Here is a 27,739-nt window from a genome sequence, read left to right as displayed (position 1 = left end):
CTTCTAGGGCCATTTCACAGCAACGCTGAACTGCTGCTTTGCTCTCACACTCCTCTGCATCTTTACCCATCAGTGTCCTTCTGCTTGCAGTTGGCTCTCTCTCACTCTACCCCAGTTAATCACCAGGAAGATGCTTCCTCACCTCCCTAGCAATGTCTCCTTGCCTACTTTCCAGGCTCCCGTTACATGTGCACTTGTTGGTTGCAAGTCTCTCTCCCCCAACCAGTCTGAGACACATTTGTGGGAGGGACTTTACCTTTTCATCTTTGGTTCTATTGCTAGCCACAGTGTCCCTTCCTGGATGTGGATCTTTCCAAGGGAAAGGGGCCTTTCTGTAATGATGGGGAGGCAAATGATGTGGGTTTTTTTAGCACATAAAAGACAGAGGATTAAGCTCTATGGTGTGAGAATGTTTTCATTTGTTTGTTTTGTGGGTGGCAGGCAGAAGGGTTCTACTCTTAAACCATCTTGGTAGCATCTTCCGTCTTTATCCTCCACCTTCAAGATGAATATACATTTTTTCACCTCCATTTAATATTTTAAGACTCATAAATGCTTGTGAAAAGAATGCAGGTTTCCATCAAGTTCAAAGGTATTTGAATTAGATGAAGAAGACATTTATATGTCTTAAGAGTCAAAGAAATGCAAAGCCTAAATAAGTGACTCAGCAGCCATGACAGGTAATGACCCGGGTTCTGCACTATTCCATGAATGCTACAGGGATATGGGCTATGTAGGTTCTGAGGGTGACAAGCCTGTTTTTAAATTATAATGCTCCAGTTACAGGCATGAATTCCTACAGTAAGCATCCTTGCTAAAATCTCCAGTTGTGATACAGTCTCAGAAAGTAAATTCCCAAATAACTGTTATTGCATAGTTAGAAACCCTGGGAAGACACAGAAGTAAGTATAGAAATCTTTTAGAGAATTAAAATTGTATCATTCATATTTTCATATTAAGAAATCTCTATTTAATATTTATTTCAGGTAGAAGCAGAGTAGGCACGTCTCCTCCACCCTTCCTTTTCTTGTGAAGGTGACCTTGGAAGCATATGACCTGGCTGGTGTAGGTATTTGATGGAGAAGGGCTATGTGAATCACATTGGACCCACCTGAAGGAGAAATAAACTGTATTGTGTTGTGAGAGACCATGAAAGAGAATTTTTTCACTGTGACTCTCACATATTTTTGTTCCCAATAGATATGTCCCCCTCACCCCCTTCTTGCAGATAATATTAGCCTTCACCCCTTTTGATAAAATCCAAATTGCTGCAACCATGGCTGTTAATACACACAAAAACATTTCTCTTCTGAAAACTCTCCTTGATTCAACTATTCCTGAAACTGGTTCAACATCAGCAGACCCCTTCTTGCTAAAGCCCTATAAAACATTCTGCCCTCCTTCTCTAAGTTAGAAATCCCACTTGGAAACTTCTTATGCCTGGAATCTTTGAATAAAGACTTCTGCTAATGGTGTCTGGTTGACTTTTTTTCATTGTGTCAAGCCATCAAGATTTCACGTTTCATTTGTTATCACATCATAATCTAGCCTATACTGACTAACATATTTACTAAATTTATAAACAATATTGGAACATTTTATTGAACTTAAGATTCATCACATTTTAAAAATTGCTTGATTAGATTTATAGGAAATACTTAGATGCATGGGAATGTTTGTCATTATACAATTCAAGTATTTAAAAGTACATATATTAATAAATGAATTAAAATATTATAAGGTATTTAATTACTTTGGTTTATAAAATGAGACAATATATTAATCAAGGGATCCTTAACAGCGATTGCTAAAACATGCTGGTCTTATAAATAAAATAATATGATTTACAGGATATACTCAAAAGCTGAAAGATGAATTGCATTTTTAATATGAGTTTAATAAGTTTAATATTGCTTTTTAGAAACCCGCCTAAACCCTGAAAAGTCTTTTCTGTGCATAAAATCTATACTCGATTATATTTAAAAGGCTTCATATTTAGCAATTTGCTGTGGGAGAAGGTGGAGCTGACACTGACTAATGACCCACATTGCAGTCACCACCTAAGCGATAGCGAGATCTCAGAGAGAAGGTGTCCGAAGGACAGAAGACAGAGTAAAGAGATGGTAGAGGGAAGGGACAATCTGCAGGAGATGGTCCAGGAGAGAAGTTCTTGCTGTGGATGAGGCAGCCAGAGAAACACACATGGAGATCAAGGGCAAGCTAAACAAGTCAGAGAGCGCCCCTGAGTGCCCAGCACACTGGGAATACATTGAACTAAAGGGAGAGTCTTCAGTGTGAGGGAAGGAGGCAGGTCACTTTCCTCCCCTCTTGCCCGCTTACTGATGAAGCTGTTTCTCCACTGTGAAAAGATGGACGTATGGAGTGACACCTGAGAGCAGCTGAAGACTGTTTTCATTATTGTCTGTCCTGATCCCTTTATGATAAAGGCTAAATAATAATAAGCCTTACACATGTATGGTACTTTACAGTGTACAAAGTGCTTTACAAAATCCCCAGACCTCATCCATTTAACCTTCACTGTAGCCCTCTGAAGTCCTTATTTCTGTAACACATTTTACTTTATCCCAAGTCTGCACATGTGGAACCATAGTCTCATATACTTCCAAGGATTTGAGAAACCTAAGAAATCACTGGGTTCAAACCATTTTTTTCAACAAATAAAGGGACTGGCTGCTATAACAGTTCAATGATTTTACCAAAGCCATGCAGCTAGTTGGGACAAAGTCAGTCAGGATTTTTGCTTGGTTGGTTGGTTGTTTTTTTACTTCCTATTAATGCTAAGCCTAGTTAACATACTGGATTTTAAATGGAAAATATGTATATGGAGGGGAAGTGAGGAAGGAGAGGAAGGGAGATGGGGAATAAATTGACCCTTGTCTAAAAGCATGTGTTTACAAGTTGGTTGAGTTCCTCTGGGACAATAAATTTCCAAAGGAACTCAGATTTGCTTGTGGCATCTAATTACTGAGTCTCAGTGCCCTAGTACAAGACATTCTCCGTGATGGATTATACATTATACTATTTAGAAATAAGGACTGGGGTAGGCAGCCTCTAAGATGGTCTCCAATTATCCCTGCCTCTTTGTGTAACCTTCTTCGATTGTGGGCTGGATGTAGAGACTCACTTCCAATGAAAAGAAAACAACAGAAGTGATGGAGTGTTACCTCTGAGATTAAGTTATAAAAAGACTGTGGTTTCTGTCCTGAGTATTCTCTCTCTCTTTCTCTCTCGTCACTCACTCTGGAGGAAGCTAGCTGCCATGATTTTAGTCAGCTCCGCGGAGAGGTTTGTGTGGCAGGGAACTGAAGGAGGTCTTCAGTAGGAAGTAGGAAATAGCCAGTAGGAAACAGAGGTCCTTAGTCCAACTGCCCACGAGCAATTGAGGCCTAACAACCACCAGGCAAGTGGGCTTGGAACAGGACCCACTGGAGTCTGCAGATGAGACCACAGCCTCACTGACAGCCTGACTACAGCCTCATGGAAGCACCTGAGCCAAAGGTTCGCTGACTCATAGAAACTGTGACAAAATAACGGTTGTTTTAAACTGCTGAGTTTTGGGCAATTTGTTACGCAGCAAAAAGTAACAAATACAAGGGTGAAATAAGAACAAAAGAAACCATAGTTAACTGATTATTTTCTCACTTTGATCAATGTGTATTACAGTGTTGAAGATCAACCTTGGAATAATTTTAACTTTTATTTAGCACTGTTAACAATAAGATTAACAAAACTTAACAAACTGCAAACTTGAAAAACGTATCCATTTATCCCCTTAAATGTGTTGCTCACCCCCACTTGTGGTTAAAAATACACCTTGATATTGAGGAAAAACACTTGAACAAGTCAGTTATAAATTACTTCAGCAACTTATATTTGGGTGCAAAGTCTAGAATTGTTTGAAGACATGGTGGGATTGTTACTTTTAAATGTGAACCACCATCTGGGCCAGGGTACTACTCTTCTTTCCGGGGGCCCTCTCCCCAAATTGGTCAGTCCTGGAAGGTGCTCAGGGAGCGCCTGCACTTTTGCTGACATCACATTGTTTATCTGCAGGGATTTGCCCACAAGGCATAAAAATTCCCATTTTATAATAACTTCTAGAAAGAGAAACATTCCCATGCTCTACCTCCCACCCACCCACCCAACGCGCGATCAAGTTCAGCCTGAAAGATGGAGGTTTAGAGGAAAATAGAAGTTGCTTGCTGTGACAAGAATAGCAAATCACAGGCCAGAAGGAAACAGAGCTAGCCTTAAAGGCATGTGCTCTGGAGTTTAGAAAGGAAAGTTCTGTGGAGGTTTGGCAGGTAGGGAAATTCCAAAGTGCCATGTAGCCTAAATGAAAGGGAGCTGTGATCAAGTTGGAAGTCTATCAATGAATGTCGTATTAGGAGAGAAGAAGTCAAGAAAAGCTGTGACCAGCAAAGATTCATTGAATTCAAGGTTCTGATGACTAAAGAACAGCTCATTTATATCTGGGTGCTGGGTCAGAAACCCAACTAGTTCCCCCACCCCTGCTTTTTTGTTGCTAATTCCTTTTAAGAAAAGCATTTAGATGGACCTGCCTGAATAAATGAAAGAGACTCCCATGGACTCAAAAAGCATGTACAATCAGCATCTTGAGGAATTTCTCAATATCTTTTTGCTTTCTTCTTTTTTTCTCTCTCTCTCTCTCTTTTTCTCCTTCTCTTCCTCCTCCTCTTCCTTCTCTTTCCCTTCTATTTCTCTCCCCTCCATTTTCCCCTTTAAATACATTTACTACCCTCCTGCACCAGCCTCCTTTTCTTTTATGGGGATGCAAACAACCCCTCCAAAAGGTGCGGGTGGAGACCAGAGGAAGGACTGTCACGAGAACACTGCCTCTCTTGTGAGTCTGTCTTTCGCTGCACTAAAAACCATACCTATACTATTTGTTAATTTAGAGGCTCATTATTTCTAGACATAGACTTCCACACTTATTTCCCCCTCTAATAGGGTCAAAGCAATAGACTCATGTCCTTTGTCATCAAGGAAGAGAGAACATTTACATTTTCCAGAAGTATAATTTACTTATGACCCAGGGTGCTTTTAAATATAGAAGTGCTTTTGGGGCCCTGTTGTGTAAAAGGAGCATTCAGGAAAGCTGTCCTGGCCAGCTATGATCGATTCTGAAAAACCTATACAAAAAAAAGTTAAAGGAGACCGTGTAAAAGGTAAAAGAGATAAATTGAACACACATGTGCAATCATTATTCATATGAGCATTCTCTGTATTACTTCATAACACAGCTGTATACACACAAAAAACTGTCCCCTTTGCTTCCTCCTATTGGAGTCTTATTAATTTCTGTTTAATGAAATACAAATGTTTGTGTGCTTCATTTTGAGGAGCACAGTCTAGCTGGGTGTTTGTTAAGCACTGGCCAGAGTGGCTGTGCCCATCTAATACAAATGTCTGTAGGCCTTTCAAAGCCCCTTGACAGAGCGTCTTTTGAGAATGCCAGTTGCCATGGTCACCAGCGTGCTGATTTGCAAGGAAAATTGGAAGCCATGCTCATTACGTCAAAAACTACATTGGGGGATAAAGGGAGCATGTTTGCTTCAAGAGTTGGCAATTGGGGTTTGTTAGCTTCCCCGCCCACATACTTCCATCAAACAATGTCTCATTCAACTGCATAAGTCAAAGTTTACAACTCCCATCTTTCCAGTTGGAACAGGCCTGGGAAGTGTGAACGGAAAATTATCACTCACAGAATCACAGCACAGGCTCACAGGCTGAGCTGTTCTGGTGACTTGTGAGGACAGTAGAGAGGAGACAGATGGGTGGTGGAGAGAGAAGCAATGAAAACCTGTGTTCTGTGACCATCCAGTACCAACTAGATGTTTGACCTGGACTTGTGACATCTGGGGGTTTGCTTCATCTATAAAACGAAGCGTGTGAGAGAGAGCATCCATAGGGTCCCTCTCAGCCTCTAAATTCTGTGATCCTAAAACACATGCTCAGGGACTTCCCCTGTGACACAGCGGTTAAGAATCCGCCTGTCAATGCAGGGGACACAGGTTCAATCCCTGGTCCAGGAAGAGCCCACATGCCGCGGAACAACTAAGCCCGTGTGCCACAACTACTGAGCCTGCGCTCTAGAGCCCACGAGCCACAGCTGCTGAGCCCACGTGCCACAACTACTGAAGCTCACGCACCTAGAGCCTGTGCTCAGCAACAAGAGAAGCCACCGCAATGAGAAGCCTGCGCACCACAACCAAGAGCAGCCCCTGCTCGCCACTATTACAGAAAGTCAGCGCGCAGCAACGGAGACCCAACGCAGCCAAAAAAATAAAATTAAAATAAATAAATATATAAAATAAAATAGAAGACCTACCATTATAAAAAAAAAGTTAAGGTAGAATTAGACATAAGAAAATAAAACACACTCTCTATGCTGATACATTCATGTTATATATCCAGGCACACACATACAGCTGTATTTATTTTTAATGTTTATTGGTTGAGAGCATAAATGGAATGCCTCACATTTCTATATGAGGTATGTAGACAAAATCAACCTCATCCCTTAATACAATCGCCCAACACGCAAACAGCATAGCTACAGCAGTTTGAGGATTAACGCAGAAAGCATCGATTTAATCACCTATGATTACTTTTCTTAGCAATAATGATTGTCATCTACTTTGGAATAATCAAAATGCTACTTATAATGCATTCTGCTTTTCATTATTATTTCCTTTCGGTTACATTACTTAGAAAGATATGTCTGGGGGCAGTTCTAAAGTTTATATTTCACAAGTAGATGCTTACATATATTAAATATAAATATTTATATTTATATTGCTGAGTATCTACTCTGCTGAATGCCCTCTCATCAGGACAGGCTAGGTAATTCTCCCAAAGTCTTGCAGCTAAGTAACAAAGCCTGGGTTTAAATATGGATCCGTTTGAAGTCAAAATTCATTCTTTTCCTATCTACTGGGTGGCCTCTTTTCTTCTTCTTGCCAATTGTCACTTGGAAGGCCCTGGAAATCAGGGTGGAAGCAGACAGGTTTACTTGTAAAGGGATAAGTTCAGTGGAAAACTTGGTGGGCCTAAATAGAATTTTTCTAGAAAAAGTAAAATTACACTGATTAAAGGGGTGTGTGTATCTATGTGTGTAATACTGAAAAGTGAATAATATCCAGAAAGGGAAGGACATGTCAAAAGCTTAATAATTTTTCTATTTTCTTAACTAAGTTAATTATTTAAATAAAATTACTGAATTTTGAAAGCTCACACATTGTATCAGGAAACCAAATTTATTCACTGACACCCATGATGAAGAATAAGGCCACATTATAGCTGATTCGCAGGCAAAGGAAAGTAAGTCTCGGTGGGGCCAACAAAGCCTCGCTGCTTTACCTGAACTGTGTGACTATTATTTTTAGCATTTTGGAAGTTAATTTCCTTTCACTGTGGGATTAGTTAAGAATCAAATGAGTTAATGGATATAAAATTGGGTTGTAAAATGAAACACTTAACTTAATTGCTATTAAATAAACAAATATTTGTTTATTTTAATAAACACTTATATAGTTGTATGTGCCAGGTACTAGTCCAAGGGCTCGATTCTCCTACGGACCTTCAGGGGCTTTTACTGTTACTTGGCTACATTGTATAAGCAAGGAAAATGAAGCCCACAGATGAGTAATGACTTGATGGAGCATAGCTTCTATAACCTTGGTATAGAAGACTGTTACTAAGCAGTACGGTACTGACAAAGGTGAAAAGTGGTTTCTAGAACGTCACATTCAGTATCACTAAGCAGAGTATAGGGGTGGGTTTGCAACTCAAAAACAATAGCTTAATAACAAGTACAGCCACTAAGGCCCTCTCAATTTTCTGTTGTCAGACGTGATGAAAGTTTGTTCATTTTTGTAACCCCAGAAACTAGTAAAGTGCCAAGAATATAGTAAGTGGTGAGAAACATTTGCTGAATAAAAAAATGAATGGACCTAGAAAACAGAATTCTAGAAGAGAAGTACGATGTTTGAGTTTACTGCTTTGTTTTTCACTCACCTGCGACTAATCACATTTTAATTTTTAGTTGCTCTCAATATGAATTTCCTGCTCAAAACCTCATTTATTACAGTGGTTTCCATTTACTTGGCACTTACGTTGTGTTAAAGGTTCAACGTACTTTTTATTCTTTTCAGACATCCTGCAAGTTAAGGTATTCTTATTCCCATGTTACAGATGAGAAGACTGAGGCTTGGAGGTTAAGAAATATGCTCAAGATCAGACAGCTAGTAAACAGTAGAACCAGGATTTAAAACGTAGGTCTGCTTGTTTCCAGAAGCTGTACTCTCAACCACTAACCTCACGTGCTCAGTCTTTCACATGGTATGTCCATTGTTTTAAAAGACCCTCACTGGGCCACTGTTTAGCCGCCTTTTCTGTCTTAGCTGCCCTGTCAGCAAACCTGCTCTGGCCTCAGGGGTCTGTCCACCAGAATCTGTCAATTTCCTTGTATAATGCAGTTTCCCTTTGTATTTACTTCTTATCCTTCTTTCTCTTCTCTCTCCTCTCTCTCTCTAACAAATTTCAGCCAAAGGCAGGAAATAATTAGACCCTATGAAAACCAACTGAATCGGCTACTTTGCAGCCTTTGAGGTAGGAAGTTTTTGCCACCTTTTACAGAATGGAGGGGTGCATCCTGAATGACCCTGAACCTCCAAACACAGGTTCTGCCAGCGCTGGAGTTCTTTCTCACCCGAGGAGAAGGGTTTCACAGTCTCTACTGATGGTTGGCAAACTGGAGCCTGTGTGTCTGTCGCCTGTTTTTGTAAGTAAAGTTTCCCTGGAACACAACTTGATTTATTCTTTCACTTATTGTCTGTGGCTGCTTTCACACACAGCAGAGTTCACTTGTTGCAACTTGTCATATGACCCGCAAAGCTCAATTCCTATCTGACGCTTTACAGAAAGTTTACTGGCCTCTGGTCTATACAGACCAATGACCGAGTTGATCTCAGGCCCACCTCATCAGCGTTGCAGCTGCTCAATCTCTGTGCCTTGGGGTTGGGAGTTTCTCTTCAGTCATCACCATATAAGGAAAACAGGCTGCAAACCTCACTAAATACTAACCCTAGACTTTGAATCCTGAGTGTGGCTTCCTCTGTTAGCCTTTAAATGGTGTTCCCCTCTCCAAGAAATACGCACTCCTTGGGCAAGCTGAAGGTGTTGCCTGATCTTTAAAGGACCTGGGGTGGTTATTGAAGTCATAAAAAATCCTAAAGGGTTTCTTTAAACTTTAAAAAAGAAAAAAAAAAAAAGAGCAAGGGCCAAAGTCTTCATTTTCAAAGGGGAGAACAATAAACTTTCCACCAAATCCTTTTACACACACAAAAAAGGCCAAATCGTTTTTAGTCTTGCTCCTTTATCAGTTTGTTGCATTTTTTCCCAGATGATCTAAAAATACAAACATATCTGTATCTACTATTCCTGATCTAAAATTTTAAAAATCTCTTGTACTTTAACTTCCCTGACAACCCCACAAAGGGACAAGCATTGTTTACCCATTTTACCAATGGAGAAAATGGAGATTCTGAGAAAATATTCAATAACTACATTTTGAGTATATTAAGTACATTTCTTTGAACATCTATGGCAAAGCAAATATTGCTTAAATTCACTTAACTAACTAGATGTACTCATGAAGTTGTGTGGAAAGGAAACATCTATACGTGAGATCATGATTTCCAATTCTGGAGAGAATAATTTTGGCTCCAAAATATAATAAGATCACAGCAGTGCACCAAAGAGCATGCCATGCTTGATGATTTGCACGCACTGTGCATTTGGCTCTCATGCAAACACTAGAAAAAAATTCATAAAACGGACAAAGGACAATGAGTTACTGTCTTTTTGGATGCGTGCTTAATTCATACATAATTTAAATAATATGATTAATGCCCATTTCATTGAATTCTCATGGTCTCTAATGAGATAATGCTATTTCTTTAATGATATAAATCGGGAAAGCATTGCTCAAAATATAAAATCATTAAAAATATGAGGTAAGTGAAGCTCTGGGGAATTCTTTAAGGTATGAGATATAGTCTTTGCTCTCAAGCGGTTTACAACCTTGCTGAGAAATAACAGGAAAACAGGAAAAGTGTAAATGTTCGTGTAGCCTAACTTGGTGAGCCTTTGTTTTGAAACAGTTGTCCTCAAATGTATTTCTGTGTAAGAATTCCTTCGATGGGGAAGGAGAACTTGATGACCTGCACATTTCTGAGATCTACCCTAAAAGATTCTGATTTTTAGTTCAGGGATAGAGCTCAATCATCTGAATATTTACCAAACACCCATGGCATTCTTGTAGGTGGTTCATAAACTGTATCTTCAGAAAAGATGCTCCAGGTACTTTAAAGAGCAAATATAGATGGAAGTAAAAGCTGGTGTTTGAGGAGGAGGATTAGGTATCCTGATCATTTAGGGGGACTGATAAGGCCCTTTCCCTTGCTGCTTCTCCCATATAACTTTCTAATCCTTCTAAGTGGAAAACAAAAAACAGTTCTACAACTGGAAATGCATTCCTCTGGCTTGGAATATTGTCCCTAATAAAGTACAAATATGTTAAGAGGAGATCATTCAGACCTTAGCCATCATCTATACCTCAGTTCAACTGACTTCCCAGAGAGAGAGAGATCTTCCCCAAGAGAGATTTTGATGGGGAAGCCGGTAGTGCTAGGGACACTGCTGCCCAGAGTGCAAAGATTTGAAGGACCCAAAGTGGGTAAGGCTATTCTAAGTGTTTCTATGCCTTCAGGAAGAATTGAGGAGGTGGGGAGGAAAATGGAAAGAAAATGTGTTTTATAGAAGTCTTTCCATTTACAAGCAGATAAGGTCAAAAAAAGGTTGGGGATGTCCATTTACTCATAAGATCCAAGTAATGATATAGGATTCTCAATAGAATTGATACATTTTTGCTCTGGTTCATTTGTTTGTATCTATGAAAACTCCTGAGTTGAAAAGTTTGTAGATTGATGTGCTTCTGTATTTGGGACTATTGCTTTGTGTAGGCATGCTTTAGGGTTAGGGTTAGGATTAGGGTTAGGGGTTTAGAATCACAGCTTTCGGAGATGAGCTATAGAAAGCCTAAGAGATCTCCTAGTTCCAGGGCAACAAATAGATTTCAACTAACGTGCAATCTCCAGCTGATTGGTAGTGACTGCCTGGTATGCTGGGCTGCAAAAGATTCTGTGATTGATTAGCAATGTCCTTTCTGTCTGTTATGGGGGTAGGCAAAACTCTATTAGGCTAATATCCTGACTTTACACACACTAGGAATTTGAAATTCAGATTTAGTCACAGAGAAACCTAACAAAAGATTGAGAAAAATAAGTCTATGGTTTGTAAATCTTTGTGTGGACATGGATTTAAAATAACTTCTTTATTTCCTTTATAGGAAATTTGCCTACAGGACTCCAGATGTTGAGAGAAGGGTTTACCGTTACTTTATTACGGTTCAAGGTCGTTGTGTGTACTGCTGTAGTGTTCATCCTTTTCCTATTTGTGCATCATTAGAATGGAATATACCAAGGGATCAATAAATGGAAGTCTAAATAGTGCAGGAAAAATTGTGTGAGCAATTTTTGGGAATAAAGCCCTTCATACATTTTCAAGCTCTTTTAGGAACATTTAAATTGCTGAGTGCACCTCCATGCTCCAGTCAGGACTAACGAAATGGAGCAAAAATCAATGAGAAGTCCGTGTGGTCTCAGTAACAAGGCAGAATTCACCTCTCCACACTTTCTCTCTCTACATACCCTTCCATTAGCCACTCGCTGATTTAATAAGAAATTCTAGGCATTTAGAATCATTTCTCTGGGAAGCTTCACGTGCCCTGAAGAGAGAGTCTAGGGTCACCATACATCCAAGCATTTGGCCAAAAAAGACTAGGTAGGGCATTTAGAATCATTTCTCTGGGAAGCTTCACGTGCCCTGAAGAGAGAGTCTAGGGTCACCATACATCCAAGCATTTGGCCAAAAAAGACTAGGTAGGATGGGATTACGCTAATGAGTGGGAATTCCCAGGGACCTGATCATATCCCAGTTTTGGTCTCTTTGGAGTTGTGAGATATAGTAGAAAAGAAACAATTCCCAGAAACTCTAATTAGAGACAGGGCTGGTGAGACATTTTTCAGGCTCTCCCAAATGCCTCTAATTTACCTGCTTCTTACAAAATGTAGTTTACGTCTTGTTCCTGGCCAGGTTTCCAGCACAGGAGCTTCTTGAATTTTTAAAAATTCCATTAAAAAAAAACATCTCAGAAAGTACCCAACACCCAGGTCTTTGCATCTCTTCTCATTCCTCCTCACTCTGGAATCTGGCTCAAAGTTCTGCCTCTGTGTGTATGGTATTTCCCTCCATCTCCAGCTTATCACTGGGTGTTAAAGTCTTGCCTCTCATTCATTCATGGATTCACCTAATAAGCCATTCAGTTCTATTCACTCAACAAAGATTTGTTGAAACAAGTCAAATACGGTTCCAGATCACACTATCCTGGATTCTATGAGGTATCCAAATTTACATAAGACATGTTGTCCTGTGTCTTAAAGGAGAAGCCAGGCCACTCAGCCTGAAAAATCAGAGAAGACTTTATTGAGAAAACAGCCTTTTGTCCTAGTCCTGAAGAATGAATAGGATTGGTCTAGGTGAAGTGGGAAGTGGGAAGAGAGGAGGAAATAAGGGAAGAGTATTCCAGGAAGAAGGCGAAGGCACTGCCTAGGTAAGGCCACAAGGCAGGAAGGAAAATGATGAAGAGGACAGAAAGCAGGCCAGTATGGCCAGAGTAGTGTGTGTGTGTGTGTGTGTGTGTGTGTGTGTGTGTGTGTGTGTGTGTGTGTGTGTGTGTGTGTGTGTGTGTGTGTGTGTGTGTGTGTGTGTTATTTTTGGAGGCATGCCTACTGGGAAATGCCCAAGATGAAGACAGAGAAGTAGAAAGGGCTGAGATCATGGAGGATCTTTTTACGCCATGTTAAGGATTTTGGACTTGAGTTTATGAACTATGGAACAACACCAAATGGGTTTAAGTAGGGAGCAAATGACACCTGAGACAGTTCTTCTAAGAAGCTTTCCCATTTTCCTCCAGCAGCTTGTATTAGAAACATCTAAGTATGGATCTGTCTCTACTATACTATGATCTCCGTGTAGGCCAGAATTATGACTTTCTCATCTTTGTATAATTTTTAGCATAGCTAGCAGGATAATGTGGAAAGAGTTTATTGGCATGGAAGGAGCTTTGGAATCAGACAGATCTGGCTTTGATTCCTGTCAATGTGCTTTTCCAACTGTATGACACTAACCATGTACCCAGGGCAGTGTAGTAGGAGGGCCCACCATGGGTGCAGGCAATAAGGGTGTGCATTGCTGTTGAGAATTTAAAAACAATAATAAACCCAACTGAAAGTCAATCTGCTTTTTATTATCACCATGTGCTGGCAATTCCAAACAATGTCAGTGATAAAATATTCCTCCCTAAAAGAATCTTTTGTGGGCCTAGGTTCTAAACAACTGTTGTGGTTACCACTGAGGTTTTTTTCCCAACATTTTATTATGAAAAATGTCAGATCTATAGAAAAGTTGAAATGATTTTATAGCAAAAATTCACCATCTAGATTCTAAAATTAACATGTTATATCACTTCCTCTAAATCTACATCTATCCATCTACAATCCTTCTATTTATTTATCAGTCAACTTTTGGATACATTTCAGAGTAAGATGCATTCCTGAGTACATTGTCCTCTACATGTTTCAGTATGAGTATCATAAACTAGAGTCATTACTTATTTAAAAGAGTTTAGTATTTGTTTAAGGCTATTTTTTTTCTCTTGAGGTAAAATTCACATAACATGAAACTCATAAATCCTAAGGGCACTATTTGATGAGTTTTGACAAATGCATACAACCTGCGTAACCCAAACCACCAACAAGATCATTGAAATGACCATTATCCCAACCTGTTCGGTTATGCCCTTTCCAGGTGACCCCTCTCCCCATCTCTCCAGAGGAAACCTGTATTCTGATTTTCTTCACAACGGATTAGTTTTGCCTATTACAGAACTTCATACAAATGGAATCATGCAATATGTACTCTTACACAAGGCTTCTTTCTCTCAACATAATGTGTTTCAGATTCAACTGCATTGTTGCATTTATCTGTAGTTTTTCTGATATCTGTTGTTTTTCTGAGTGACCAGTTCAGTAGTATTCCTTTGTATGAATATACCACAGTTTATCCATTCTCCTGTTGATGGACACCTATGCTGTTCTCTGGTTATTACTGTTATGAATAAAGTCACTGTTAACTTTTGTGTACAAATTGTTTTGTGGATTTATATTTTCATTTTTCTTGGAAAAATGTCCACAAGTAGAATTACTGGTTGTAGTGTAGATATGTGTTTTGGTTTATTAGAAACTGTAAGACCTTTTTTCAAAGTGGCTGTACCTCTTTGTACCTTTTTACCATCTCATCAACAATGTATTGATATGAGAGTACCAGCTGCTCCGTATTCTTGCCAACATTTGCTGTTTTCAGTTTTAAAAAAAAATTGTTAGTATCTAATGAGTTTGTAGCTGCATTGTGGTTTTAATTTGAATTTCCCTTATGACTAATGATGCTGAATACTTTTTCATGTGCTTATTGGTCCTTCATATATCTTCTTCCATGTGGTGTCTGTGCAAGTCCTTTACCCATTTTTATTGGGTTGTTTGTCTCTTTTATTACCATGGAGGAGATAGATATACTTACTGTATATTACTCCTTTGTCAGATATGAATTTTAAAATATTTTCTGCTAGTCTGTGGCTGGCCAATTAATTTTTAAATGGTATCTCTCAATGGGACCTTTTCCATTTTGATGATGTCTAATTGATCAATTTTTTCTTTAATGGTTACTACTTTGTATTATCTAAGAAATCTTTTCCTACTCTCGTTATGAAGATATTCTCCTATGTTTGTTTCAAAAAGCTTTGTGTTTTTAGCTTTTATGTTTAAGTCTATGAATATCTCAAATTAATTTTTGCGTATAATGTGAGGTAGAGGTGGAGATCCTTTTTCCCCTTGGCCCCCTCTATTTATCAACCCTTATGCCAGTTGCATAGTAGCTTTTAGTAATCCTGAAGTCAAGTACTATAAATCCTCTAATTTTGTCCTTCTTTTAAAAGATTGTTTTGGACGTTCCAGATAAATTTTAGAGTCAGTTTGTTATTTTCTATAAAAATCTTGCTGGAATTATGAATGAGGTTACATTGAATCTATAGATCAACTGGGGGAGAATTAACAATTAAATATTGAGTTTCTCAATGTTTGAGCATGGTATATATTTCTCCATTTATTTAGTCTTTATTTAATTTTTCTTAGAAATATTTATAGTTTTACTATATGACTTATAGCTGTTTTGTCACATTTACTCCCAAATATTTTTTGATGTTATTGCACATGGAATGGTTTTTATTTTACTTTGCAAAGGTTTGCTGCTAGTTTTTAAAAATACAATTGATTTTTGTACATTAGCCTTTTATCCTAAAAACTTGCCAAATTAATTTATTATTTCTAGTAGTCATTTTTCAAATTCCTTAAGACTTTCTATATAAACAACCATGTCCTCTGCAAACAGACAGAGTTTCACTGCTGCCTTTCCAATTTTCATGCCTTCTTTTTCTTTTCTTGTCTTACCTAACTAGGACCTTTAGTACAATGCTGAATAGAGGTTGTAAGATTGTGCATTTTTTTTCTTTATTCTTGATTTAGAGAGGAAATATTAATCACCATTTCACCATTAAATATGATGTTAGTTACAGGTTTTTTAGAGATTACCTTTATCAGATTGTGAAAGTTTCCATCTATTCCTAAGTTTGCTGAGAATTTTTATCATGAAGGAGTGTTGAATTCTGTGGAATAGTTTTCTGCTTCTATTGAACTGATCATATGGATTCTCTCCTTTATTCTGTTAATGTAGTGAATTACATTGATTCAACTTTGAATGTTAAAGCAAACTTTGAGTTCCTAGGAAAAACCCCATTTGGTCACAATAAGTTATCTTTTTTTATTTTTTGATGATTACAGTTTGCTAATATTTTGTTAAGTATTTTTGCTTTATGTGCATGAGGGATATTGGTTTTAGCAGTTGTTGCTTTTTAATTTCTTCGACAGTTTTTTGTATTGAGGATTTCCTGGTCTCATATAATGAGTTGGGAAGTGATCACTCCTCCTCTATTTTTTGAGAGATTTTGTGTAAAGCTGGCGTTTTCCCTGCTCCCCAACTTCTTAAATGTTCAATAGAATATTCCAGTGAAACCATCTGACCCTGAAGTTTTCTTTCTGGGAATATTTTTAATAACAACTTCAAATTTTAAACTGGATTTTGGGCTGTTCAAAAATTCAGTTTCATCTTGTGTCAGATTTGGTAAGTTGTATTTTTCAAGAAAATTTGTCCACCACATCTAAGTTGTTAAATTTTTGGCAATATCTATTTAATTACTTATTATTATCCATTTGATATTTGTAGAATCTGTAGTGATAATCCCTCCTTCATTTTTGATATTAATAATTTGTGTTCTCTGTCTCTCACTCTTCCTTTCTCTCTCTCTCCCCTCTCCCCTCCTCAGTCTAACCAGGTATTTGTCAATTTTGTTGGTATTTTCCAATTTTTGGCTTTGTAAAATTTCACTATTGCCTGTTTTTTAATGTTTTGATTTCTGCTCTTATCTTTATTATTTCCTTTCTTCTACTTATTTTGGATTTATTCTGCTCTTCTTTTCTGTCTTGAAGTAGTATCTTAGATCATCAATATTAGACCATTCTTCTTTGGTAATAAAAAATCTTTAAAGCTATAAATTTTCCTCTAAAAACTGCTTTAGATGTATTTCACAAATTTAATATCTTTATATTCATTCAGTTTCAGATATTTCTTAATTTTTCCTATAAGTTATTTTCTGATTCATAAATTATTTAGAAGTGTCATTTAATTTCCAATGATTTGGGGGTTTTCTTGATATCTCATTGTTATTGATTTCTAATTTTAATTCCATAGTAATCAAAGAATATACTCTGCATGATTTTTAAATGTTTAACTTGTTGAGACCTGCTTTATGGCCAGGCAGATGGTCTCTCTTGGTGAACATGTGCTCTTAAAAGAAATGTCTATTCTATTCTAATTTAAATGATGTGCTCTACAGATATCAATTAGGTTAAGGTGGTTGATAATATTATTCATATCTTTTATGTCTTTACTGAACTATTTTGTCTAATTGGTCTATCAATGTCTGGGGAAGGGGTGTTAAACTCTCCAACTATTATTGTGGGATTGTCTCTTTTTCCTTTGAATTCTGTCATTATTTGTTCCATGTATTTTGAAGCTCTGTTATTGGACACATACACACATTTATATCTAAAAATCTTACCAATGAATTGGATATTTTATCATTATGAAACATCCCTTTATTACTTTGGTAACTCTTTGTCTTGAAATCTACTTCATCAGCTATTAACATAGCTACTCCAGCTTTCTTAGGTTTACTGTTTGCATGGAATATATTTTCCTATCCACTTACTTTCAGTCTACTTGTGTCTTTATATGTAAAGCTTATCTCATGTAGACAGAGGTGTAATATTCTTTATGTTAATCCTGGCTGGAGTTTATTGAACTTCTTTTATTTGTAAATGTGTATCTTTCACCAAAGTTTAGAATTTTTGCACATTGTTTCTTCAGATAATTGTTTTATCCCATTCTTTTCTATCCTTATGGAATTCCAGTGACATATATGCTGGAACTTTTGATTTGGACCACAGGTCCCTGAGACATTGTTGCTGTTGTTCTGTTGTTCTTCATCTTCTCCTTCCTCTTCTTTTATCTTTTCCCCCTCTGTTCTTTAGATTGGGTAATTTTGATCTATCTTCAAGTTCACAGATTTGTTTTAAATGTTATTTTTTCCCCCTAAATTGGCCATGTTTTGAGTATGTTTTGGTTACCAAAGGAAATGGAGTGACTGGCCTTTATTAATTTTCGACATAGCCTGGGGAATAGGACTGGCTACCTAATTTGTGGGGCCCAGTGCAAAATGAAAATGTGGGGTTCCTTGTTCAGAAATTAATAAGAATTTCAAGACAGTGATGGAGAGCACTAAACTGAGCATGATGTCCTCTGAGCACAGGGCCCTGTGCAATTGTACAAGTTACATGTCAGTGAAGCTGGAGCTTATGGTAATGGTCAAGTTCAGAACTTCCAGTCAGATATATCAGAATTTGATCCCCAGATCCACTACTTGCTACCTGGGTGATCTTAAGCAGGTTACTTTTTCTCTCCAAACTTTAGAGTCCTTATCTGCAAAATGAGTCTTTCTTAGGTTTGTTGTCAGGCATAAATGATAGCTATGTATAATGCCTGGTACAATGTATGATATAAGGTCAAAAAGGAAGTTATTATTACTTTGTTATGTGGGCTTTATTAGAATAATAATGTGGAAGCAAAGTTGCTATATCAGAAGGAGAATGTCTCTAGTGTTATCAACTGAAGACTGGAAGATCTGTGTGTGTGAGTGTAGGCAAGCAGGGTACAGAGTTGAATTGGGAGTGTACCCCCTGGTGAGTGGGAAGGAGCTGGTGGGGAGATAAATTCCCTGTACCAGTCTCTGGGTGGCGCTATTAGTCCAGGAGAACTTGGTATGTTCTAAGTGCACAGGTGAGGTGGGTATTTTAAAGGATGGGGCCAAGGAAGGATGGAAGCACAGAAAGGGAAGCAAAGTGCAACCAGGCATTCATATAACGCAGAACTGTTGAAAATCTTCAGAATACTGAAAGAGTATAGTGAGTACTTCCCAACTTCCTAGACAGAGATATGAGACTATTTTCTTTATCTAGGTAGAGATATGAGGGCCTTCGATTTATGTTTATTAATTTAAAACTTTGGTTCTCTATCTGGCTATAAATTAGAATCAGCTGTGGTGCTTTAAAGACTTCTGATGCTCTGACTCCATCCCAGAGATTCTGCTTTATTTGTTTTGGGGTGAAGCCTGGGCATCATCAGTGTTTTTTAAAAGCTTCTCAGATGATTCTAATGTGCAGACATGGTTGAGAACCACTAAACTAAAACAAGGCATGCTGTTAAGATCTTGTCTTCGTATTTCCCTGTGGGGAAAGGAGAGGGTGGCCATTTTCTGTGTGTGTGTGTGTGTGTGTGTGTGTGTGTGTGTGTGGTAACCAGGTGATTAAACAGCAGTAATGCACATATAAGTGGAAACCATTCTGTATGATTTGTGGGTGATGCTTTCCACACTCAGAGTGGGTGACATTTTCACTTGGTCCACAGCTGTATCTGCTCAGGAAACCTCATCTTCCACTTTCTGAGACCCTTACCTAAGTTACTGTGCATAACTTGGTTAAACAACGCCTGGCAAATGCTAAGGGCTCAGGAAGTGTCAGCTATTGTTGTTACTAAAATTATTTTGTTAGGTCATCTAATAGAATTAAGTTGAAATTAATAAAAACGAGTCAGAGACATTTAACAGAGTGTAATCATCTTTCCTTTAGGTGGTCAACTTCATCCTTTCAAGTATTGTATGTCATTGTAGACATGTTTTTTTAAAAGGCAATACAGTAAGTGGTCACATCACAGAGATCACTAACCCATAAATGATGAATTACAGAAAGAAAAGTCTGTTCTAATATTGTGGAAATGGGTACTTATGGTATGGGATAAAATTTCATGTGATAGCATCACATCTGGATTTAAAAATGACTGTGTTGTCAAACTTGGGTGTCAGAGAAGATAGCGTGTTTGGGAAAACTGTTAAAAGATCAAACAGGATTTCTAATGATGGCACACTCACAACAGCCAAGATACACATGACACATTTGAATCACATTGCTTCATGAAATGTCAGAGTGGAGCAATATTTCCAAATTGAGTGAATATAATTTTCTTTTCAGTTTTATGCAATTCATACACATATGTGGAAATTAATAAGTTAAATATTGTAAGTAGATTTTTAACTATTTCACTTAGATGCCTAAAGGTTTATATGTTCAAGTTGGCAAACCTGTTTTTTTTCTTCATTCTGGAAAATGGACATTGGCTTTGTACTTGGGAGTAACTGGTGTTAAGTTGTGCAGACAATTAGGGAAAGGGCATTATGTGAAGAAAGGGGCTAAGCAGGAAGAAAAGACAAACACAGATAACCTTCCTTTCGTCTGTTTATGATTCTTAGCAATTATCACTGCAATATTTTAGAATAAGAAAGAGCTCATAAGACGCTGAACTGTGAGCTTGCCTGGGCTTGATCTCTGGCCAGTGAGGCCGTCGCCTTAGCAACTCCAACAATGCAGGCCCTACCCTGCCAGCTCTGATATGTCCAACACCTCCCCAGTGGGGAGGAAAATGCTATCACTGGGGAGGGATGATTTTCCACTTTTACTATATTTAAGTACAGTATTTATTATTTTATTTAATTCATAAATATACTCATCTCCAATCCCAGCCACCTACCACTTCAGACACACACACACACACACACACACACACACCCCACTTCATTTGCTCCATCCCTTGGATCGAATTTTCCCCAAGGATTATTAAGAGAATTTTGGTTGAGGATGCAGCCATTCAGTGAACTGGATGCCCTCTCTGCATACTGGTTTGTGGCTATAACCATGTGAAATGCTTCTCCTGCCTGCTTGCAACAGAAATACAGAAATTCCAGTTGCCTGCTTCACTTTCAGAAAGTGTCTTGACTTTTATGGGCAACTAAATACTCACCAGTATGCAGACCTCTCAGCAAAATCTGGAGGAGGCATCGACCTCCATGTCTGATTATCCTATATTTTCCTGCTATCCACCCAGACAAACTCTTGAATGTCAAAGAGAAATTCTAAAGCTTACTCAAACCTGTTTAACCAAATCAAGCCTTCTAGGCTTCCCTAATTACAGACGATATGCAATGAAATCGATGCCCTCCTCTTACCGTTTTAAATACTCTTCTAATTACCTTTCTTCTACTCCCACCCTCCACCCTTCTATTAGCAATGAGAGGAAACAGTAGGGAAAGAATACCTTTCAGTCTTGATATAATGTGGAGATGAACAGATGTTATGATTTTTACATTTCAGCCCTGACTCTTGTAAAAACTATGTGACATTTGTTAAAAAAAATAAATAACGGTAAGATGTTTGTGGATCCATGAGCGTACTAAAAAATGGCTAAGTTATCAGCAAATGAATCTGAGAAAACAACCACTTTTCCATTTTGTAATCTCTAGGGCAGGTGAAGGAAGAAGTGAGACAGTCGATGCACTTGACTCTGGGCACGAGCTTATGCTACCCTTTCCCAAAGAGCATTCCACGGAGATTTAGTCCTATTAGCCTCCCTGAAAAAAATTAGGGGTTTCCTTGGAAAATACATTTGGAGAATGTTGCATGCTTTATGTCCTTCTTGGAGATCTACAAGGCACATTTACTTATAAAAGCCTCTGAAAAGTTCTGCGGTAAGAAAACCTATTAAACTTTGTTTAACCCGGTGTTTACATTCTAGATTCTAGAACTCATTTGAGCATAGAAGCTGCTTTTGCACACAACTCCTGTTAACATCCCATAGGACCAATATTTCCTAGAATTTACATAGGGTACTGCGATTTTAGTCTATTACATTTCTCATTTCTCTTTAAAACAACTAGTTTCTTATCTGTAATTGGAAAAAGCTGCATTTTCCTGTTTTTCTTTTTCCTTTTTCCCAAAGCCCAGGCTAATGTGATTCCTTTCCTACCCAAGGACTACCTTCTTCCCATCTCCTGAGAAGTGTACCTGTGGCCACAGTTGCTTAAAGGCTGGTGGTATGGTCCTGCGAACCGCCAATAGCTGCAGCCTCAGGTGCATTTTGAAGGCTTGCTCTTGAAGTGTGGTCCCAGGCCAGACAGCATCCATCTCACCTGGGAGCTTGTTAGAAATGCAGAATCTCAGGTCCCACGACAGACCTGCAGAAAGAGAATCTTCATGTTAACAAGATTCCCAGTGGTTTATAAGTACATTACATTTTAAGAAGTCTCAAAGCGGGGAGAAGAACCCTGGTCCTTGAACAGAGTGGACCAGGGCCAGCTTTGACACTGAGTTCAAAGTCTAACTTGACCCCAAGGTACAGCTCACACATACACACACAACTTACTCTCCTTCAGATAACACTTAGCACATATTAACATATTAAGGACAAAAAATACCACAGAACTCATAAGGTTATAGGCTGCAGCATAGCAATAATACCAATCCCTTGCCCTTAGAGGACATAGCCCTTCATTCTATAGCTCAGGAGAGGAAGGTCTTCATTCCATTACCAGCTAGAAACTTCGCCCCACATCGTTGGGCATCTCCAGCAGATGTTCAAAATGTACAGTGCTGAAAACATTGTCTTACAAAACATAGCTCAGTGTTTGAACTTGCCTATAAAATTAAGGCTATAGATAATTCAACCTCCCATCTCTCCTCCCTATTACTGATAAGAAAAAGATTAATTGGGGAGTCCATGTTTCATCCAAGAATCTCAGTATGCCCTGAGACATGAAATCTCCAGGCTCAGTTATGGGCTAAGCTGGGGTCATCCTCATTTACTGAGACCCAGGGAGTTAGGGAACATGTTCAAGGTCACAGCCCTCACTAGGAACTACTGCTTAGACTCACAGGTACTCAGCCCACCCCCATGGCGCACCACCCCTGCCTGGAGAAATAAAAGACCCAGCCAGAAGGCTCTTGGAATGATCACATCCACGCATGAAAGGGCCTCATATGTGATCCACAAATCTAACCACAGATGGGAAAACCTGATGCTTTAAGAAAGCCTCTTGATCTATTTTTTCAAACATTTTGGATTTTGGCAAAAACTTTTGTGATTTGAAAATGCAATTTTTACCCTTAATTTATATTTTCAAGGGAAATTTAAGTAAAAAAACATGTCTTTCTAGTTAAATGGAAGCCTTTGCTATATACAAAGAGGGAGGGGGAGAGTGCTGAGAACGATGCTGGCTGATTCCCACATAGATTCGGGAAAAGCTGTTGGAGAGGTGGATTGTCTTCGGAGAAGGTGGGTGGCGGTGTTAGGAGAGTAGGGAAAGGGCTGGGAACTTTGCCCAGGGGAATGGTAAAAGGAGGCAAAAAAAAAAACACGACTGCTGAGCTGGGGAGGGTGAGCCGGGCTGGGACCTCACAAGTTTAAAAGCACCTAGGAGGACAGCAGGACCATGTCACCTAATCCCAGGCCACAGGACAGGAGTGAGAAGCACATTGGCTATCAGGCTGCTTGTTGACCACACTTTTTGGTTCCTTCTCCTATAAGACAATGGGCCTCTTGCAGTCAGGGACCACACACTCTTGATCTTTGTATCCTCAGGGCCTAAGGTAATGCTTAGCACATACTTGATGTTTAGAAAATGCTTAGAAAATATATGATAAATAAATGAGAAGAGGAATGCATTTCCAACCCAAACCATCCAAAACTAAGAAGTCTAGACAAAGACCGTAATGATTGGTGTTACTTGCTAATATTCATAGGCTACATGCCAAACTGGTAAAATAATTTGACTTGGTGAAAAAAAAAAAAAATCTACCACTCGATGTAGTACAGAAAATATATAAAAATAAATATAAAAAGTGAGTCAAACTGTTCAACTCAATCTAGTCAGATCAGTTCCAGCTGCTGAACCAGCAGGTCTGAGTAGACTTGAGCAGAGCTTCTGATTCACTGCTGGCGTCCCTTCCTTCTCTTTGTTAAATTTACTAGCACCTGTTTTTTTTTTAATAAATTTACTTATTTATGTATTTAGTCATGGTTGCATTGGGTCTTCGTTGCTGTGCGCGGGCTTTCTCTAGTTGTGGCGAGCGGGAGCTACTACTCTTCGTTGCGGTGTGTGGGCTTCTCATTGTGGTGGCTTCTCTGCTGCGAAGCACCGGCTCTAGGTGCGAGGGCTTCTGTTTTTAAACTTACAAAAATGCTGAATTATGCTATAGAGGCTGACTTTTTACTCTGAATTGCATGGAAGGCTAACTCTTTGCATTTAAAAACCTTGGGTTTGGAGCAGTCACAGCCTGGGCTTGGGGCTGAGGTCCAGCCTCAGGGCCGCAACTCCCTGCCTCCAATGACCATCTCTCCACATCCCACAGGACCTTTGCTGGCTGAAGGAGGGAAGAACCAAACCTTGGATTGGAAGTAATGTACAGCCTCTCACCCTCCCTAGAATCTGGCAAACTAGTACACAGTGCACATCCCTCTGAATCAAAGCAGGTTAGAGCAAAAAGAGACAGGAGAGGAAATCACAGCCTAGTGAGGTAGTGTGTGACTTGCCCAAGACCGTGTGGCTGGCTAGCTATGGCTGGGACCCAGATTCCCTCCTCCCTGGGCTGCTTCCCTTTGCATACACTTCATACTTAGAGGCACTGGAGGCAGGGTAGGCCACTGCTGGCACCAGGCAGAGACTCAAAGTCATTGCCAATGGGGGCGCTGGGAATTGTGTTAACAAGACTGAAGCTTATATACTGTACATGCCGTCAGTCCAGACTACCCCTGTTGTAGAGATGAGTGCTGTTTGTAAATATAAAATTTTCTTTTCAGCAAAACTCCAAACGGTTGTCTTTACTTATATTTCTACTTCTTCCCTTCATATTTTTCTCGAACCCACTGTGAACAGGCTTCCTTCCCCACCACTGCACTAAACCTGCTCTTCATTTGCCCAGTCCAGTGCTCAAGCCCTGGTCCTCATCTTACCTGGGCAATCAGCAGCTCTTGGCATAATTGTTCACTCCCTCCATCTCAAAACACCTTTTTTTTTTTTTTTTTAAATTTTGCCTTTGGAACACCATTCTCTCTTGGTTTTCCTTCCCTGGCTGGATCTACCTTCACTCTTGATTCTATTGACTGGTCCTTTCCAGTCTTCTCAGTTACATCCTCCTTATATTCCTAACATGTAGGAACTCTAAGTGCTTCAGTGCCCACTAGTACAGACCTTGAATTTACCCTCACTCTCGAGTAAGCTCACCCAGTGCCATGGCTCAAAATAAGCATCCTCTGGCTGCTGCTGAGCAAACTGGTTTGTCTAGTCCTGACTCATCTTCTGAACTCCAGACTGACTACCAGCAGCTCTCCTCAGATGTCTGATAGGCATCTCAAACTCAGTAAGACCAAGATCCAACTCTTGATTCTGCATCCTGCAACAACACAGACACTCCTCCCACAGTCTTCCTATTTGAATATGTGGCAGCTCCATCCTTCCAGTTGTTCAGGCCCCATATCTTGTAAATATCTTGTCTTTCTCTCCCACATCACATCCAATTCATCTTCATGTCCTATTGGCCCAACCTTGAAAATGTATCCAGAATCTGACCACTTCTTAACTCTTTCACCTCCTTCACCACTTTATACCCCTTACCATGGTATTTTGCCTGGATTGTGTCAGTAGTCTCCAAACTGGTCTCCCTACTTTTGTTCTTTCTCCCCCAAATTCATGTCCCACACAGGAGTCAGTAATCCTTGTCAAATACAAGTCAGATTCCACCACTTTTCTCCTCAGAATACTGAATGTTTCTGGTCTCACTCAGAATAAAAACCAAAGTCTTTATCATGGTCTACAAGGATGCACATGACCTTGGCCGCTTCTCTGACTTTATTTCCTACCACTCCTTCCCACATCTTGTGGCTCCAGTGACCAGGGCCTACTTACCGGTCTTGGACAAGCCAAGCACTCTCCCTGCTCAGAGTCTTTGCACCTGCTATTCCTTCTGCCTGGACTGTTCTTCTCTCGGAAAACTGAGGGGTAAGCTCCCCACCTCCTCAGGTCTCTTCTACTTGAAGGAAGAGGCCTTCCATGACCACAGCACAGAAAATAGGAACCCCTGTTTATTTCTTTAACTAGCAGCTGTAACCACCTGACATAAACAATATTTGTTTGTTTTCTGTCTCCTCCCACTCAGGTATAAGTTCTATCTTCTTTTTTTATCTTTCATTAAAGAGTCCTCTTGAATAAACTCACTCATACCGTACCCTGCATTACTATCATTTTGGGTCTCTATTGTTGTGCCAGGTCAGTCCTGTCTGGCTCATCCCATTGGGTGTCAGGGTCTGGGACATATTCCACATTGTCACACAGTAGAGGACAAATGATATGCTTTGCTGCTGAGGGAAAACTCATGGAAATCAAGAGTGAAAGAAAAAGAAAGTCCTAGGTCCTGCTAACCTTTCCCAGTCACCTGCTGATCTCCCTGTAGTGAGGGTCTGCATTCCTGCAGTGGGACTCTGTTTTATCTGTTACTTTCTCTGGGAGACCCAGAAGAGTGTCAGGGATATAATGCTGAATAGTGTATTTTAAGCCTTTTCCATCCGGTACTGATCTCTTTTTTTTTTGCGGGGGGGGGGGGGGGGCGGGGTGCATGTGGCATGCGGAATTCTAGTTCCCTGACCAGGGATCAAACCCGCACCTTCTGCAGTGGAAGCGCAGACTCTTAACCACTGGACCACCAGGGAAGTCCTGATCTCTTTTTAAATTTGCATTTCTTTTCTAGTGGTTTTGGAAACAGTGACCATACTACTGGATACTGCATTTTTCTTGTAAATTATTCTCCTTTCCACACTTTTTAATCCTTTGGCCGCACCTCAGAATATGTGGGATCTTAGTTCCCTGATCAGGGATCGAACCCGTGCCCCCGGCACTGGAAGGTGGATTCTTAAGCACTGGACCACCAGGGAAGTCCCCTGCCCTCCACACTAGTTGGTACTTCCCATCCCTGAACCTCCTAGTGTTGCTCTGCCGAGACTGGCTCACATTTCATTTCCTTTGCAGGTACTTGGCGCTCAGATTGTTCAGCTCTGCTGATTTTTCCATCTTTCAAAAATCTGTCGCTATCCCTTGGCTGCTATTGGCTCTTCTTTCATTCTCTTTGTAATTTTGTATTATTTTTATTCTTTTACTTTCATTTTAGTGATATTTTGGTAGTAACAAATAAATATAGCAATAAATACAGCAAATATAACAATAGCAATAAATACAGCAAATAAATAACCTAATTTTTTTTCTGTCCATATGAGTTACAAATATTATTATTTTCCCAGTTTATAACTTGAGTTTTGTTTTCTCCTATGGTGGCCTTTAACATGCAAATGTGCAAAATTTATATACAACCGATCTATGAATCTTTTCTTTTAAGTTTCCTGCCTTCGGTATAATGTTACTTAGAAAAGGCTTCTCTATCCTGGTTCATGCAGTTGTTTGCTCACTTTTTTCTAGCTTATTTTTTCTTTTTTAGGGAGTTACTTTTCTTCATTTAAAAAAATTCCTTTTGTCAGATTAAGTAGGTTTCACTATATAGAGAGGACTGTGACCAGTTCTTCTCCTTCTCTGTTAAGGAATGAATGAGGGAATGGTCCTATATGATTAGAGGTAGATAGATAAGTTTAGGGTGGATATGGAAATAGAATTTATTTTAAACAACAAAACTTTCTACTAATCTGAGACAGTCTGGTGCCATATTCATAAAAATAATGATGTATATGTTTATACATGCTTGCCTGCTGTGTTTTAGTGGTGCTCTCACACACATCACCACATTCGATTCCCACAGTCCTGAGATGTCAGGTGCCAGGAGACAAAGCACTAGATCTGACTCACTCAAAGGATCTTTCCAGCCCAATTTTTTCCTGATTTCATCATTAAGTTTGCCAAAGT

General features: G+C 39.2%; 1 protein-coding gene across 1 annotated transcript in view; it reads right to left on the bottom strand.

The window, feature by feature from the left end:
• LOC137210905 (uncharacterized) overlaps positions 1–27,739 on the bottom strand; it is a 719,095-nt gene that overhangs the window by 67,010 nt on the left and 624,346 nt on the right. The window contains exon 7 of the mRNA XM_067712973.1: positions 21,846–22,015. Coding sequence (XP_067569074.1) covers positions 21,846–22,015 — 170 coding nt within the window. The remainder of the gene's footprint in view (positions 1–21,845; positions 22,016–27,739) is intronic.

Source organism: Pseudorca crassidens, chromosome 18 (genome assembly GCF_039906515.1).
Source record: "Pseudorca crassidens isolate mPseCra1 chromosome 18, mPseCra1.hap1, whole genome shotgun sequence".
Lineage (NCBI taxonomy): Eukaryota > Metazoa > Chordata > Mammalia > Artiodactyla > Delphinidae > Pseudorca > Pseudorca crassidens.
Note: the sequence above shows the minus strand (reverse complement) of the source record. Positions and strands in the feature narration are given on the sequence as shown.